General features: G+C 43.1%; 1 protein-coding gene and 1 long non-coding RNA gene across 4 annotated transcripts in view; one reads left to right on the forward strand and one right to left on the reverse strand.

The window, feature by feature from the left end:
- Positions 1-406: 406 nt before the first annotated feature.
- Positions 407-15,739, reverse strand: LOC121069191. Of its 2 annotated transcripts, XR_005819320.1 has the most exons (9): positions 15,621-15,739; positions 15,134-15,200; positions 14,845-15,058; positions 10,153-12,380; positions 7,152-7,335; positions 6,394-6,660; positions 4,233-6,173; positions 3,647-3,722; positions 407-2,767 (listed from the first exon to the last, which is right to left on the reverse strand). It is a non-coding gene; the product is annotated as an uncharacterized LOC121069191 (long non-coding RNA). The 2 variants fall into 2 exon arrangements; XR_005819319.1 differs by having other exon boundaries at positions 4,233-4,388; positions 10,153-15,058.
- PPM1K (protein phosphatase, Mg2+/Mn2+ dependent 1K) overlaps positions 3,655-16,600 on the forward strand; it is a 29,820-nt gene continuing 16,874 nt past the window's right edge. Inside the window, exons 1-5 of one of the 2 annotated variants that reach the window (XM_040555106.1) lie at positions 3,655-4,192; positions 6,608-7,112; positions 7,682-7,782; positions 14,964-15,129; positions 15,651-15,795. In XM_040555106.1, the coding sequence (XP_040411040.1) occupies positions 6,676-7,112; positions 7,682-7,782; positions 14,964-15,129; positions 15,651-15,795 (849 nt within the window). In that variant the 5' untranslated portion in view covers positions 3,655-4,192; positions 6,608-6,675. The remainder of the gene's footprint in view (positions 4,193-6,607; positions 7,113-7,681; positions 7,783-14,963; positions 15,130-15,650; positions 15,796-16,600) is intronic. The other variant, XM_040555107.1, reaches the window with a different exon arrangement.

A 16,600-nucleotide genomic window follows, 5' to 3' on the forward strand; every position in this document is an offset into this window, starting at 1 on the left:
AGCGAGAGTAGGCGGGGTTAGATAATGAATATGTATAGGCGTTAATAAAATATTCATCACTCTGCTGTATAAATTTGGGATGGCTTTTCACTTCAGGTATGCACGATAGGCGGAGAGATCCCCCGTGCGTCCGGCGCTGCAATAAAGAATATACCACTTAAAGAAATTGGACTATCGATCTTTGAATCACTGGCACTTCCCCTCGTGAGCTAGCCCAGCCTCTGCTGCCCGACGCTGCATCACAGCCCTTTGTGAGATCGCCCTCAAAACGCACCCACTGGCACTTCAAGTCCCCTTGCCCTGTCATGACCTGCAAGGTTACACGGCCTGTGGGTACATAAAGATCATGACTGGGTTCATAGGAGTCTGTAATACACAAGGATGCAGATTTTTTTCAGAGTTTTATTTCTTAAATGCCTTTATTACAATTACTACAAATTACTATTAGTAAAGCAAGTATACTTACTATTAAAACTACAAGTGTACATCAAGTTACTCCAAGGTACTACCAGAAGGCAAGTATATATTTCAATAGTAGCAACAAGTATATATTTTAGTATTACGGGTTACCACAAAACTACCATTAGTAAAGCAACAAACACAATTACTTACATATACATATACGCACATATTTATATATCTCAACATAGTACCGGTAGGGCACTCACCAAACCAATCCCAAGGGTGGGGCCAGTTGACAACAGTTTAAAGTCTAACTTCACAGATGGTCTGTTCCACCAAGTCTCGAGTCTGACAGGCACCCCCAAACAAGCATCCCATCTTGTCTAGATCTCATGAAAGAGTTCATGCACATGGAGGTAGTTTTTTGTTTGTTTGGTTTTTTTTGGGAGGGGGAGGAGGGGGCGAGGCTCCATGTTCTGTAGAAAGCAAGTACTTTTTATAACACAGGGGGCATAGGACACCACTACCCAGAATTTTTAGGTACCTCAGCTGCATTTCAGAGATGCCAGTTGCACTTTTCAAGGATGCTGCTGGTTCCCAGGCCAGGTTTCCATGCTATCAGACATCTGTCAGTGTTTTAGCAAACTATTTCTGTATTTGTCCCATTATAACAAGGTCACCTTTAAAGCTGCTCCCATCAGCCCCCACTTTGCAGATGAGAAGCAGAGATAAAGCTGTTTTCAAGACACTAGCAATTAAAGCAAGGACTTGGTGACAGCCCTGCATTACCTCACCGATGATGGAGCTTTAGGTTCATGATTCGTACCTCTGATAGCGTGGAAAATGAGCTAATTGTTGCAATTCAGCTGACAAAACAATCAGTTTGTGCATCTTACCTTAATCAGAAAACAATGCAATTACAAATAAATATTCTCTCAGAGGTAGACCCAGTTCTGGCTGTTATCGGCATCGTTCCTCCACATGCACCCAGCTGCTGGTCCCTGTTGTCCATGCCAGTCCCAGGGACTAGCATCTGATTCATGCACAAAATTGATCTGATTTTTTTTTTTTTTTTTTTAAGATAGCAACAGCACACAGTATACAAGTGCAGAATCACAGCAATAACTTGGCACCCCAAATTCCCAGTTATTTTAACAGGCTCATACAGAAGGTAAATGTCAGAGGTTTTCTGCAACATTTTTTATTTTTGCAAACACATATTTGAACTTGAATCTTGTCTCAGGTTTTGGCTAAAAGAGGAGACATAGGTTTATAATGCTGCATGTCCATTATCACATTATTTGCTCTTTGGATGAAGCAGGAGCCCTTTACATAATACCAGGCAGTGGCTGTATTAACAATGACTAAGCAAATATGAGAACACTATCAACAGAAAGTAAAAACTGCTATTAGGTACAATAAGGACTGGGTAACACATGAGGTGATATCTGCACAAGTCCACCTTCCAAGCCACAAATACTGAGGACCAACAACAACCACTGTCAAAAAGCGCACACTCTTTTTTTCCGTGTGAGTGCTAGAGAAGTCTTTTTCTTGAGACTTAAAGTAAATCATTGTCAAGCAAGAAGCTATTCTTACCACTACTGACAACAGGCTTACCTATAGACATACATTATCAGAATGCTCTAAATTCCTTAAGGATGCTTGTTGGGGACTACCTCACTTTACCACCCATCAGAGCAGCCCAGCTCTGAAGGTCAACACCTGTGGGCTATTTCAGACATAGCAACTCTCAGAGACATGGGTGCTTGCACTCCCTCTTCTCCCCTCTTGAATACTTGATCCAATTTTAGCTCAGGCCAGAAGCCAGAGAAGCTGCCTCTCTCTCAAAGCAACCCTCTGATTTTATTTTCTTTAGGCATCTACTGGTAGGACGTGCAGAAACAATGCAGAAAGCCAGACCTCCTGCGAGCCAGGGCAGAGTGAAGGAAGTCCCCATGACAAGCACCATACACTCGCAGAGGCCATGGCAGGCAGCTTTCACGAATTTTGCTAGGTCTGCCTCTCAATGCTTTCAGAGAGAGGCCTCACACAGAAGCTTTACAGCAATCAACTGGTCAGGTAACAGAGAGGTGTTGTCAGGAGAAAGTTACTCCTGTGTCTACAGCAGCAAGAACAAGCTTGGACCTTGCAGCCAGGTGCAGGGAGGGAGCGGTCTAACCCCAAGATGCCAGCGTGACCTGGGCTTCCAGTCAGGCTCGCAGCCAGATGGTGTCAAATGCTAGGGGAATGCCCTCGCTGTGAAGTGTTTTTCACCTGAATAACATTCCTTTTAAGATCCTCAAGTCCGTTCTGCTGAAGTGGACTTAAATCCCAGATGTCCATGGCAAATAGGAACAGCAATCTAAACCAGAAAAAATAAATAACTGTAAAGCAGCGGAGTAGGGCTGAAGTGGTGCTTCTTTGCATTAATGACTCTGCAAATGATTCTCCACCAGTAACCCCACTTAGAACTTTGATCCTAAACATTCAGTAGGAGAGTGGAGGGTAAGATATCCAATGCCCAGATGCCACGGGTCAAGGACCAGAAAGGAATAAAAGCTGTGCTCAGTTAAGAGCCACACTTGATAGCTCTATAAAAGCAACTGCCATTTACAATCACTTTCTTTCCCTTTGAGCTGGGGTGCACTGGAGCCTGAGGAAGAAAAAAGCCCCGCACCCCACTGCAGTGGCAAGCATGGCAGGTAGCAGCAAGCTTCCTGTGTGCCCACAGCTGTGGGACAGCAAGGCACTGTGTGCAAGCCAAGCAGTGTGGCTTTTCAACGTGCATGCCTCATGCCATGAAACTGATCCACATACAGCACTATTCTCAAGCACTGCAGCCCCTAACTTCTAATGCTTCACAATGTACCAAGTTGCAGGGCAAATTCAGCTTACACCGCTCACACGCTATGAATGGAGAATGCCAAAAGCAGAATGCAAGCAGCTAGGAGCATCCTATCCTAACTTGCTTTATCCTGTAGGTAAGAATAGGGCAGAAAAGCACAGCAATAATCTACTTCGGTTTCCAAATAAGCTGCCTGAAAAATCAAAAGCCATTTAAAGTTTCAAGTAGACAAAACAACCATTTGCTTACTAGTGATCTTTTCAGAAAAGATGGGATTACTACGTACAGAAACGTGACCTTTGCTTTAATAAACTGCTGTCTAAATCGTGTTTTTTAATCTGACCTTCCCAGAACCTATATGGTGTTTAGACGTAGGATTTTATTTCTGAGCTTTACCAGAACAGAAGCAAGCTGTCCAAGATGGACGGAGGCGAGTCCTACGGTGGCTGATGCACAGCTGACGCGTCTTCCCCTAGGAAGGAAAACCGTGTTAGAGGCAGCACTGAGAGCAGACCGCAGCCTGGGCGCCTGCTGAAGCTGTAGCACCACCATCCCGGCCCAGCACGCCTTCCTCCTGCATTAGCAGCACGCCAGGGATGCCACACCCCCTGCAGGAACACAGCGTACCGGAGTGAGAGCCAGGCACTCAAAGGACACCAAAACGACACGGTTTCTCCCTTCCCGTCCTTCTTCTGTTCGGATCTCCTTCAGCTGCTCACAGCCCTGCCTGGGCCGGGCGCCCGGCGCTGACACAGGCGGGGTGTGGGCGGTGGGGGGGCTCGGCCACAGCCGCCGCTGCCATTGGGGCCGGCGAGGGGCCGGGCTGCTGGGCCCGGCGGCCTCGGGGAAGACGGCCGGGAGCAGCACTCTGCGTCCTGAGGTGTCTGGCGGAGGCGTTGCTCGTTGCCGCCGGCTGCCGGGCACGGGAGGAGGAGGAGAGCGGTGAGGCGCGGCTCGGTGGGGGGCGGCAGGGGAAGCTCACCTTGTTCAGCCGCTTGGGCGTGTTGAGGGGTTCGCGTTCTGGTTTGCACGTATTCAGTTCAGCGGGGAGCCAGGCATGCATTCTTTCTTCTTGGTTTGCGGTGGTTTCCCCCCCCCCTCGGTATGGAGACTTTCCATCTGCCGTGAAGCTGCCACCCTGCCAAGGGGGCACCATACAGTTTGAACTATGGCTTAATCATTAACTGCAATTACTGCATGTTCTTAGCTACCTATAATAACTATTTTTGTAGGTTAAATAGGTGCAGACTATCAGGATCAGATGGAGCATCTACAGCCCTCCCACATGCACTTGGACTGTAGCACCAGCGTTGCCTTTTACAATGCTTTCATCTTGTTTGTCCCCGATAGGCTTGCTCAGTGTTTGGCAGCCTATCCGCTAGGAAAGTACAGACTGTGCTCCGTCCAGCTGAAAGCCTAACTATTTACATCACGGCAGTTACGGCTCGGTTTCCTATTCCTTGCTTGCAGAGACAGTTGAAAAGCCAAACAGCCATTGCTGTTTGTACTTGCCTAGAGAAAAAGGGCTTTTGAGAGATCTGTTTGATGGAAACAAATACATTAATTAGCTCCATATTTTGGAATAATCTTCCAATTCATGCTGTAGATACTGGGAAGTCTAAATATAGCTAGCTTTTCATGTTCTCCTTTCAAGCTGACAGAAGTGAATCTGATCGTGGGTTTCCTAAGTTGGCAGGCCTTGAATTTTGTCGTGCTGTGCTTCACCATAGGATGTTAACATACTGTTGCTGTGAGTCAAGGGCAGCAGAAAAGAAAAAGTCAAGAAAGTAAATCAGTGATTAAGCACCCGCGAGTATAGTGAAATAAGGGTGAGATATTGCAGACATCCAGGAATAAAACGGAAGATCACTCAAAATTTGACATTGGTCAGTTGCACTCAGCTGGTAGCCGGGGCCAATTTAATCTGTTACAATAATATTGATTCCCAGCTTGTCTGATATTTATTGAGTGAACTGTTATGCTGTAAATGATAAGTAAACACATATTTCCTCACATAAGGAAGTGTATTCAAGATAAACCAAGAGGCATCCAGAACTATATGCTTTGAGCTGTGAATGACAGGTTTACTGTAGGCCTGCAGAAAGCTCATGTCACAGCCATCTTCTAATAAAGCAACTGCTTACAAACCTACCTTTGACTGAACATTTCTGCAAGCACATACATTTTGTGCAGCGTTTAAAAAAATAGTTTAAACCGATATTTCAAAACCACAGCTGCAATTGCGATTGCTGTCTGGAATACAACAGCAGGCTGCTCCAGCCCTGAATAACTGTTTCTGGGGTACATGTATTGCTTTGCTGCTGGATTACATCAGATATTTGTGCCACTTGATGCATTGGCATTCATCACAAGCCTGTTTATTTTTAATCCCTTAATTACAGTATAGAACATCTTTCACTTGCAATTCTGCTCTCGGCAACTACCCAACACACCCACAAACATCTAGCAATAACAAGAGCAATTCCTTGCTGAAAACCTAGCACGCTTAGTTTCAGGGATCTGGTGGTCCAGTTCAAACTTATCTGGTGCAACAACATGGACTTATTACCAAATGCACCCCAGCTTGTTTGACTTTCATCATGTTAAGCATTATTCTGCAAATGGTTAAATAAGCTGATCTCTGTATTTATCAGCATCCTAGATGAATAAGCATTAATCAGTTTTTAGCTGTGGCGAGCCAGCTGGTGTGTTTAATACATCTGGACCAGAAAAGACATCCAAAAAAAAGTCAGTGGAAGAACTTGGTCTCCTTGTTACCCAAGGGATCCCATTTCAGGGTTGGGTCTGAGTAGAGAACATCAGGCCAGACAGAACAGCTCAAAGCTGCATGGGCTCCACTTTGTGACGTTCAAGTGAGTAATTGTGCGTGTCTATGGATACACTCTTAGTGGTTGTTCCTGGCCTGAAAAAAAAATGAAAATCACAATTCACTTCCCAAGTCTGTTTTGACAAGTAAAATGCAAGTACTAATGAAATGAGACAGAACGGAATGTCATGTCTCTTATGCAGGAAGTCAGCTCTTGGAACAAAGTCACTATCACTCTCACTAGCTCCATCACAACCCTAGCTACCTCTGAAAATACAGGCTATTGTGATGGAGGTGGCTAGTGGAGATTCCTTACCTCGATTTATCTGCAGCATTCGTCATTAGAACTGTAGATGTTGTTGGCTGATCTGTGTAGGATTGTTTCTCGATGAGTCATGCAGATTGTTCTGTAGTCTCTTCTAGGCAGTGCTGTGCAATGCATGACTGTGAAATTGTTTCCTGAATGATGTAACTGAAAATCCCCCTTCCTGTGCTGCTTCCTTCTTGATGGATTCTCTCTTTGTTCTTAGACATTCCAGCCGCTGTCTTTTATTGCTGAACGTTTGTTCGTTCCTACGATTCTCTGTGAAGACAAGTTATGTCAACAGCTGCTTTAATCCATTTGGTAAGAAACAGAGGGTATCAAGTACGGAGAGCCCTGCTGACGTCCCGCCTCTTGCAAGACGAGAAGCGTCCAACAGTTGAGTGCTACAGTTCCACCTCTGAACGCCGTGCGTCCCGCTTCGATCCAGATGGGAGTGGGCGACCCGCCACATGGGACACCTTTGGCATCTGGGACAATCGCATTGATGAACCTATTCTCCTCCCACCAAGCATAAAGTATGGGACGCCAATTCCCAAAGTCAGCCTGAGCAACGTGGGCTGTGCTAGCCATATTGGCAAGCGGAAGGAAAACGAAGACCGCTTTGATTATGCTCAGCTGACAGAGGATGTCCTGTACTTTGCAGTTTACGATGGACATGGCGGTGTGGCGGCAGCAGACTTCTGTGCTAAGAACATGGAAAAATATATCAAGTAAGTGTGGGTCGTGTGAACATGTGGCAAATGACTTACCGTAGAGCTTCCTTCTTTAGGGCCAAAAGGGAACTGTGGGTGATACACTGCCGCTAGTCATCCTTGGTTATACAGCCAGTTAGTCCGAAAGGGGCTGCAGGAACACCGGATAGTGAACACTCCCCTTAACAACAGACATGGCATCGAGTACTTCTCTGTGCACTCCCTGCCCCATGGAACAAGCCTGCAAAGACAAGAAAAGAGAATGTGATTGTACACACCTTCCAGGAAAGGGCTGGAAACACAGTGCATGTGAATTGTCCCTTGTCAGGTGGGGGGCACTGCGATTGCTGACCTACACAGCTTGTTGATGCTCCTCTGGAACTCCGTGGCACATGCGTGGGTGTTGGAAGAAGCACTCGATCTATTTACAAAATTACAAGATGGTTCTTCCAGCGTAAGTCGTTAATAAAACAGTATTACCTTTTCAGTGTAATCCAGCATTAATCAGGGAGGGAATAAGTCTACAGAAGAGATTGGTTAAGGTGAATATTTCTCGTAAAAAAGTTTTTTTTTTTGTTTGTTTCCAGAGAATTTCTTGCTCAGGAGGAAAACTTGGAAAACGTTTTGAACAATGCTTTTCTAGAGATAAACAATGCATATGAAAGGCATGCTCATCTGTCTGCTGACGGTAGGTAAAAAATATTCTCTTATAGGTGTGGGGAAAGAGGATTTTCTTACCTGCTCAATAGTTTTGTACTAAAACATCCTGAAAACCTCTTGAGAACAGTTTTATTTAACATAGCTTTTTGCTCTATTCACTTACTGCAAATGAAACAATTATGCTTTACCTGCCTAAAAATGAACAAGCTATAAGAAGTCTAGGTCAAATTTACTGGGGAAGTTATTAGTCTGAGTTTCGGTATAATCTTCATTAAATTTTTGTTACTATGATTCTGTCCAGAAAAGCATTTCTCAAGTTAGCAAGGAGTGATTTAAATTAGCAAGCAATATAACTTTCCTGGGTGATAATTTTTTTTCATATATTTTTTTTTCCCTGTTGAAGAGCTGTTATTCCCTTGAGTTGAAAGGAACGCTGTCAAAAGTTCCCCTTTCTGACTTGGCCGTTGCAGTCAAGGAGGAATGTAAGCCACAATTAATACAACCAGTACTGCTTCTGCACAGAGAGAATCAACAGAGTAGCTGAGTGTGAAAGGGAAAACAGCAGTCAAGAGGAAAACAAGGTTGGCTGTGGTAAAGCCAGCACTAGCCCTTTTAGATTTCTTATTCCTGGCTGTTCACCAAGTTCGCCTGTATACGCCTAGAGACTATACACATCTGAAGTTCCAGTTAAAGCTCCTGGGGTTTATCGGGAGTAATTTGGGAAGGTCGTTGTCCCATTTCTGTCACAGGAGTTTCCTCTAAAAATAAAATACTATTTCAAGAGTTAGTTTGCCCACTGTGTAAAAAAAAAAACAAAAACATCCAAACCAACTAACCAAAAACCAACAACAACAACAAAGTGTCGCAGAGAGCTGCTGCAGATGCTGGTGATACAGCAGGTGGTTCTACAGGAGCATAAATGGGAAAAGTTTTCTGTCCAAGAAAGACATTAAACCAACAAGTCCTTTAGGGACTGAAGTTATACCATGTTTTTGGGCTACTTCTTTAAGAAATCAGTGAAAACATTCTATTATTGGAGTGGTTTCCTGCACTTAAAGTTCTACACAAACCTACGTAGACCTAAACAATTACTGGCAGGACAGGAAGGCTGGCTGTTGCAGCACTGTGAGGGAAGTACCCCCTTCCTCTTACCTGATGCAGGCTAACGTACCAGGAAAAGAAGTCTCAGGTTCTGAGACGCAGCCCTTAAAAAGGGCAGAATTTCATCTGTCAAGTTATTTTCTCCATTATATTCTATTTTATAGTCAAGACAACCTCTATTATTAAAAAAAAAAATGTGGTAAAGAATCCCAAATGATTTTGACCTATTAAGTCAGCTTTCACAGAGCTAATGAGAGGCTTATCAGTAGAGCCAATAAGCTTTTGCATCCAAGAGTTTCCTTGCAAATACATTATATTAGAAGCCCATTTTCAAGAAAACATCTGAATACAAGCTAATGTGCTTCACTGGATTGGGACTTTTTGTTTTTAGTAACATGGTAATTAGTTTTATTTGTACTCCACCCTGGCACTTTGTTATTAAGACAGCTCTTGGTTTTCCTCATTTCTGTGGCCATTGTCAAGTTTCAGAGCAACTCCTTGACAAGGATGTTTGGCAACCATACTGAGTATACTATACTTTGTTGTTCTGAACACAGTTTCTGATTATAGCATTTTGTATTTGAGACTTGAAGAACTGAACAATGAAAATATTTGACAAACAAGTTGTGCAGCAAGCCGAGCATTTTGGAACTACTTGTTGCATTTTATCATACCATTTCACTCACTGAGTAGGGCCCCTTACTGAAACAACGCAAATGCCAGCAAATTTATGTAACAGCTATCAAGACACCAAACAAACCCTCTTTATTAAAAAAAGTTTGAGGTCCAAAAATATAAAGGGGAAAAGCAATCATTTAACATCCGCTGTGGCCATGTTCTGCGAAGTACTCAGCATTTCTTAGGTAGACTGAATGCCTGCATGCTCTCACAGGAGCCAGCAGGATCTGGAAGTGCCCAGTGCTCTCAGATGGTTGCCCAGCTGGAAATCAAGCTATAAGGGAAAGAGTGGAGCAGCACTGTGCACAGACAAGTGCAGATTTCTGAACAAGGCATGCTTTTTGTTTATCTTCATAAAAAGTTCAATACTCTGATGACTATTTGGTGCTTATGTTTTTGTTGCTGCTTCTGTTTTTAAAGTTACATGAGATTCAATGCTTTGCATGTATCCTTGTTAGAAGACTAATTCCAAACTGATTCAGTTTGCTGGCAAAAATTCTGAATAACTGTGGCTATTCTAGAAGTGATATTCAAGAGCATTGCCCAAGTTTTTTGAAAATGGTGGTTGGTTGCATAACACCAGGTATCTGGGATACGCTGGATGCTCGTCAAGACTGACCTCTTTTTGAATCTCTGCCAGAGCTCATCAAGTGCAAAAAATAGCTTAGTCTTGTTCCCATTGATAAGCCTGCCAGGGTTCGTACACTCCTTTTCACTGCATCTGTGAAAGATACAGCACATGATCATGATCTTTACTCTGCTTTGAAAACATCTAATGTGTGCCTGGCTGTTTCAAGGACCATGACTCCCAGGACAAACCCCTAGAGCCAAAATTGCATGGATTTTGGCTAGCACAATGTTTATAATAATATTTAGGGGGGGGAAAAAGAACATATGGTACACATGTAACAGGACTAGAGACGTGCATTATCAGAAAACTTAGCTCTGTCTTCAAGAACTGCTGCTTGTAGTTATTTGCAATTATAATTGGAAAACATGTACAATAATACTTTCTTGGAGCTTTCAATAAAAAATACAGGTGTACATATGTGTCCTGATACTGCTGCTGTACCTGGCATGCAGGTTAACTCGTGCAGCTGGACTGCTATACTGACCTGCAGACCCTTCCATTATCCCCTCCAACAGTTTTAGACAAAAGCATAAGGAACTCCCTCTGGCAGATCAATGATAAGCTGTCCCCCACATAAATCATTTCTCATAATTAAGAGCTCAGAGATGTGCCTGAGCCTTGAAACACGGTGTTTGATATCTTATTGGAAACTCCCTTTATTTCACTTCCAGACATTCAAATATATCCAGTCACTGTTAAATCCCTGCTTATCTAACATACAGTATGCAGTAAAGAGAGTTCACAATGAACAAACATATCATTATCCATGGGACAACCACTAACAGAGATGGACAGAGTTTTCTGTTATTTTTGACTGGTAGTAAAAACCTAAACGTAAAAGCTGAATAGCTTTCCTGAGCAGGGACGGAAATAAACATGTGCTTAAGGCAATTAGAACATCATTCTGGAGAAATGGGAAACAAACCCTGTACTGGCCTAATACGGTCCTATAAGGTACTGCTACTGCTTCTGTTGACTGCAGGCACAATCCCCCAAGCAAAGAAAACAACAGGCAGGCATGCTTTCCATTGACCTCCACATTCAGTGCATCTAACTCTAATCACATTGCCACTCACTTCTGGAATAGCCATCTTAATAAAACTTAGACAGGTATTATCTGATGTGTCTATATTTGAAAGGCACTCCTGCAACTTAATGTGCTGAGTAAACAGCAAAAGTCTTAAAAATAATTAAATTTAAAAAGTAGTTTTTTTTTTTAATTATCATTCAAGCACATGATTATTCTTTCTTTGAATATGTTAACCTGCAACACTGATGAAAAGGGAGAGCTGCAGAAATTTTACTTAAGTATTTTGTAATATCAACAACACAAAGACAGCTTTTTTACCCGAGGGCTCAAACTCTTACCTAATCAAGGTAGAAGATGCAAATTACAATATTACAGGGGTATTTCTCTGCATTTTGGCCAAAGGTCAGAATGAGTCATTCAGCGCCCTTCATTAAAATGGCTCCATTTCAGTTGGCACTGGTTTGAACTCTCCATTTTTGTCTGATATTTATTTTAATTAGAAAACTACCTTGAGAAAACAGATTGGGCCATATTTTATTCTGAAAATTTTCTATAGAGTGGCTGCTGTTATCATACATGAGACAGCTACATCTCAAACCAATGTATTTGTTTGGTTGACTTTGTGATTGGTTACTTACCAATATCCCCCCCCCGCCAAAAAAAAAAAAGTAGCTTTTATTTGGACTCAAGAACAACTGGTTTTGTCACACAGTTTTAGTGACAAAACAGGAATGGTGGCAATTCCCGTCCCTAGACAAAATGTATGTGTAAGTCTCAAATACGGCCAAACTGGACTGCACACAGCTCATCAAGACTTCCTGTATACCCTGCAAAAGACAGCGTGGGTAAACCCAAAGTGACTCCCCTCCCCTGTTTTGCAGCCCTTATTCTTTCATCTCCAGTGTTGCAGGTTTATTTTGTTTGAACAAAGTCCCTGGGTCAATTTCCTATTTGCCTCTGTGTACATGTTATTTGTGGCAGACACTGTACCTGGTCAGCAGCTCTAGAACTGGAGGCCCTGGACACTATATGCTGGGCTTCAGTGGAAAGAGAGATCTGCTTAATTTTGTCCCAGGTGAAGGAGTCTGGCGGTTCCTAGCCTGGACTACTGGAAGGTTCACACATCCTCTTTGTCACATTAGTTGAGATGACTTGCAGTAAAAAATGTCCAGTGAGTGTTAAGAACCTATTGAAAAATCTTAGTTTTATAGCGATATTGTTAGGTAAACAAGATGAACTCTTTAATTTTAAAAACCAGTAGACGTGCTGATGCAATATATTTTTGTGTTATTAAATAACCTAGCAGTAGTCATAGTAAAGCATTAGAAACATTACCCCATCCTCACTCTTTTGTTTTGGAAATGTGCAAGAGATCACATAATCCCTTTAGTCTAATTATTAGATCCACATTCTTCCAACCTTACTCAGACCATGAATCGGTCCCAGACAAGTGAGCACGAGTGGCATTTATTTTTCTCGAAGAGCCATTTAACTCATACACATTTCTAAGGAACGAGTCTCTATGACCATTACTGCAGTTCTGTATGGTATCTTCGATGGCTCTCAAGTACCATCCCTCTGCTTCCTGATAGCAGCTCTTTTGGCTTTGATAGTTGGCACTGTAAAGATGCAGATTCACCTGAATGACCAAATGTTTGCAGTCAATCATGAATGAATGACTACGGATGGTAACCTTTTCTGATACCATATGCATTTGTCAGCATAGTTCCAAAACAAGCAATGAGATGGGAGACTAGCAGCATTAATTTTGATGTCTATATAAAATCTATTTTCTGTGAAATAAACAAGGTCGTTTTACGTAGGTTCTTCATGTCACTTCTTTTAGCTGTTGGCTAAAACAGGTATTTTACTGGCTCTACTAAAATTTCTGATCACACTGCTACTTGTTATTACCTTATTTTCATAACATGTCTCAAAGTGAGCCTGTACCAGACTAGTCCTTGCTTCCAATTAGAAGCAAGATGTCAGTGCTGACCTGCATACTCAGAGGCTACAGGCATCTACATGGTTTTGAATACAGTATTCCGCATCGCAACTGTAACGTAGTCCAAGATGTGTCCTATACTACCATGGTGGATGTTTCCCATCGACTTGTTGCTTAAGTTGGTTAACCAAGCCATCGCAGCAGTAATAATACCTGTTTTAAATAATAACTCAAGCTTAGTTTAGTTGGTTTTGAGAGGTTGTTTTGTTTCACAAGCTCTCTGCTTTCACCGTACAACAAGGCTCCATGCATCTCTCAGGGCCTTGTACGGTCCTGTCTCAGGTCCATGCCACCACCCTGGGGGCCAGTGCTGCAGGGCCAGGGACAGGAGGAGTGCATGTGGTTGCTGCTGAGTTCTACAGAAGCAGTGGTGGGAACACCTTCAACCATTACTCATGTGAAAGTAGGAATATAAACTGGGGATTTTCATTCCTAAATTAACACAAAAGTTCTCTGTGCAATGGGCTAACTTTTAAAACCAATTTCTAGAAAACCCCAGACTGCAATAGGCCTACAGAGGACTTTCCAAAGGGATTTGCATTGGCTGTGAATTTGTGGCAATTGCTGTTCCCAGCCAGGTGTTTTACTTGAAGAGCTCAAATCAGCAGGACTTAGTGTTTTCCAGGCAGCTCTCCTTAGCCAGTGTTGCATGTAATACTAGCTGCAAAGGCGCACTTCCCTTCAAAAAATATCGAAATCCAAAATGAGAGCTAGGCAGTTCTTTTGGCATTTCCTTCACCACAGATAAAACCTCACATCTATTCTGAAATTAGGCAGACTGGTATTTTCTTGTTTAAGCATGTTCCCTCCCACATCCCCACCCCTGAATTTTTTTTAGAAGTTGCAACAAGAAGGTTTGCATTCAACAGTTAATCCAACCAGGTCTCTAAACACAGATAAGATCACTCCCTTGCCCTATCAGAAGAGGAAGACAGTAGCTAGAGCTCTGGCTTGCCCTCTAGGCAGCAAAAATCCAAGTAATCCCACCTGTGCTGAGGGTAGATTGCCCAGAGGCAATCACCACTGCCAGGTGACCACACTTGTTTCCAATGTAAGGAAAACAGAATCCAGCTCTGCCTTAGCACTGTGACCTCTGACAAATCTGTGTGGTCTGAAGAGAGCTGAGTCCCTTTCTCAAAAAAGCCAGTGCCTGCTGGCTGAACCCTTTGTCTCCTGTCAAACCTGGGGTAACTAGAAGTAGATTATTAATTCTGACAGCAACTGGAGAACCCTACAGACTGCAGTAAGGGAACGATCTGGAGGTTCTCTTCTGTTGAACAACATGCAGCTACAATCACAATTACTCAGTTGCCCACTTCACCACCTGGCAGAAGGAGAGAACTATCAGCTTTATGGTGGGCTACCCATGCAGTCACTGTGCCCAGGGATAAAGACAATAATCCTGTATCTTGAGAAGAACCAGTGGAAAGTAAAATCGATTTGCTACAGGCTGAAAAGAAGCCTCTGCACCTTATACTGCTTTTACTCCACTAGACCTCTTTACATGGAGCCATGTTGTTGCACAGAAATACTTATCTTTTCCACTTCCTCTCTCTCTCCCCTACCTAAGTCCTATATGCATGTTTACTCACTATATTTTTAATAGATATATAGCTTTAGTTTAAACATAAAAGCAGTTACTTACTGGTAACGTAGAGCACAAGTCTTTGGTTTAACCAATTGGCACTGTTACTGTCTTGTAAATGCTCCCATGCTTTAAGGCAGTGTTAAAACCCCTGTCTCTCTCTGATATGATATTTGTAGCAACTTTGATGAACTCTGGGACCACTGCGACAGTGGCCCTGCTCCAGGATGGTATTCAGTTGGTTGTGGCAAGTGTGGGAGACAGCCGTGCCCTACTGTGTCGAAAAGGAAAGGCTATGAAACTCACTATTGACCATACGCCAGAAAGGAAGGAGGAGAAGGAAAGGTACCTGGTGGCTGATATTGTGGCTTCTTGGGGAAGGGCTTCGGTCAGTCTGTGCTGCTGCCAGGTTGGACCTGGGAAAAAGACTGGAGATGAACATAACACTCCAAGCTAAAGAAAAAGTGGCACAGCCTCTATTACGTCATTTGCTTCCATTTAGGGGACTGGGGATTTGTAAAGTCCTATGCGAACAAAAACTGTCACAGCAGTAAGATCAGCATGGCTAGGACTGGGTACCGAGCCATGACCACACAGTTCAAAGACTTGTCCAAGAGTGCCAAGTGAAAGCCAAGACCCGAAGAACGTACTACTGTAGTTATCAGGTCAGGACTCAGCCTTCTCATTCCTTCTGTGGAACCCTTCAAACAGCAAAAAACAACTCTCAATCTCTCCGCTCAGGTCCTCAGTATCCCATCCTGCATGAACAGAGAGTGGCAGAAACTGCAGCTAACAGACAGGGGGAATCAGTAACTCAGTCTGAATCAGTAACTCACATTTGCTTTCTCTTTTGTACCTCTGGACAGGATTAGGAAGTCTGGTGGCTTCGTTGCCTGGAACAGTTTGGGACAACCACACGTGAATGGTAGACTTGCAATGACGCGGAGCATAGGAGATTTGGATCTTAAGAACAGTGGCGTGATAGCCCAGCCAGAAACAAAAAGGGTTCAGGTAAAAGAAGGCCTGGTTAACAAGGACAGCAACATTTGGATTAAGGGGCAACATAGGTATTTAAAGCATGTGGTGGTAACCACTCAGTGTACACAGGTGGAACCAATCTTTGATTTTTTTTTAGTGGTGAAGTAATGCAAGACCCATTCTAATTAAGTTATTTCAGATTAACACTTAAAGGCAGAAGACAATCTGGACCCAGTAGTAAATTCAACCAAGAACCAGGTTAACTTCTAAATCCCAGTTATCACAGTATAATATAGGATAAGTGAAGAAAGACCACATGTGATATCCATTACTGAAATACCAAGGTGTCAAATGGTTTGCAGCTTGCAGTCAGATACCTAATTTTGAGGATAATACTGATACAAAGCCGTCACTGAGAACAGCACAATATGTAGAGGGTTGTACACCTGGGAGGAGAGGAGGAGGGAAGGGCAGTTACATGCATCTTAACATAGCTCTACAATTGTCCAGAAAACAGGTTAACAACCTACCTGGTTAACAACCAGGTATTCAGCACAGTTGCATTCACATTTGCATAAAGAGAAAAACAAGGCTTTCATCTTAGGTCATATTGTTTCATATTTTTCCCCAATGCCCCTCCTGGGGCCTGAGGAACTTTGTGTTCATTTGCTCCCAGTCCAACACAAAGCACTGGCTTGAGGGGCTTGGGAGATGACCGCAGCACTTAATGTGTCTTCACTGAAATCCTTAGTTTAAGGAAGCATTTTGTTTACTGGGCAATGTATATAGCATTGGTCTTTTGGCCTCAGTGTATCCAGAGGGCTGCTTCTTAGAACAG

The sequence above is a fragment of the Cygnus olor genome, chromosome 4, assembly GCF_009769625.2.
Source record: "Cygnus olor isolate bCygOlo1 chromosome 4, bCygOlo1.pri.v2, whole genome shotgun sequence".
Lineage (NCBI taxonomy): Eukaryota > Metazoa > Chordata > Aves > Anseriformes > Anatidae > Cygnus > Cygnus olor.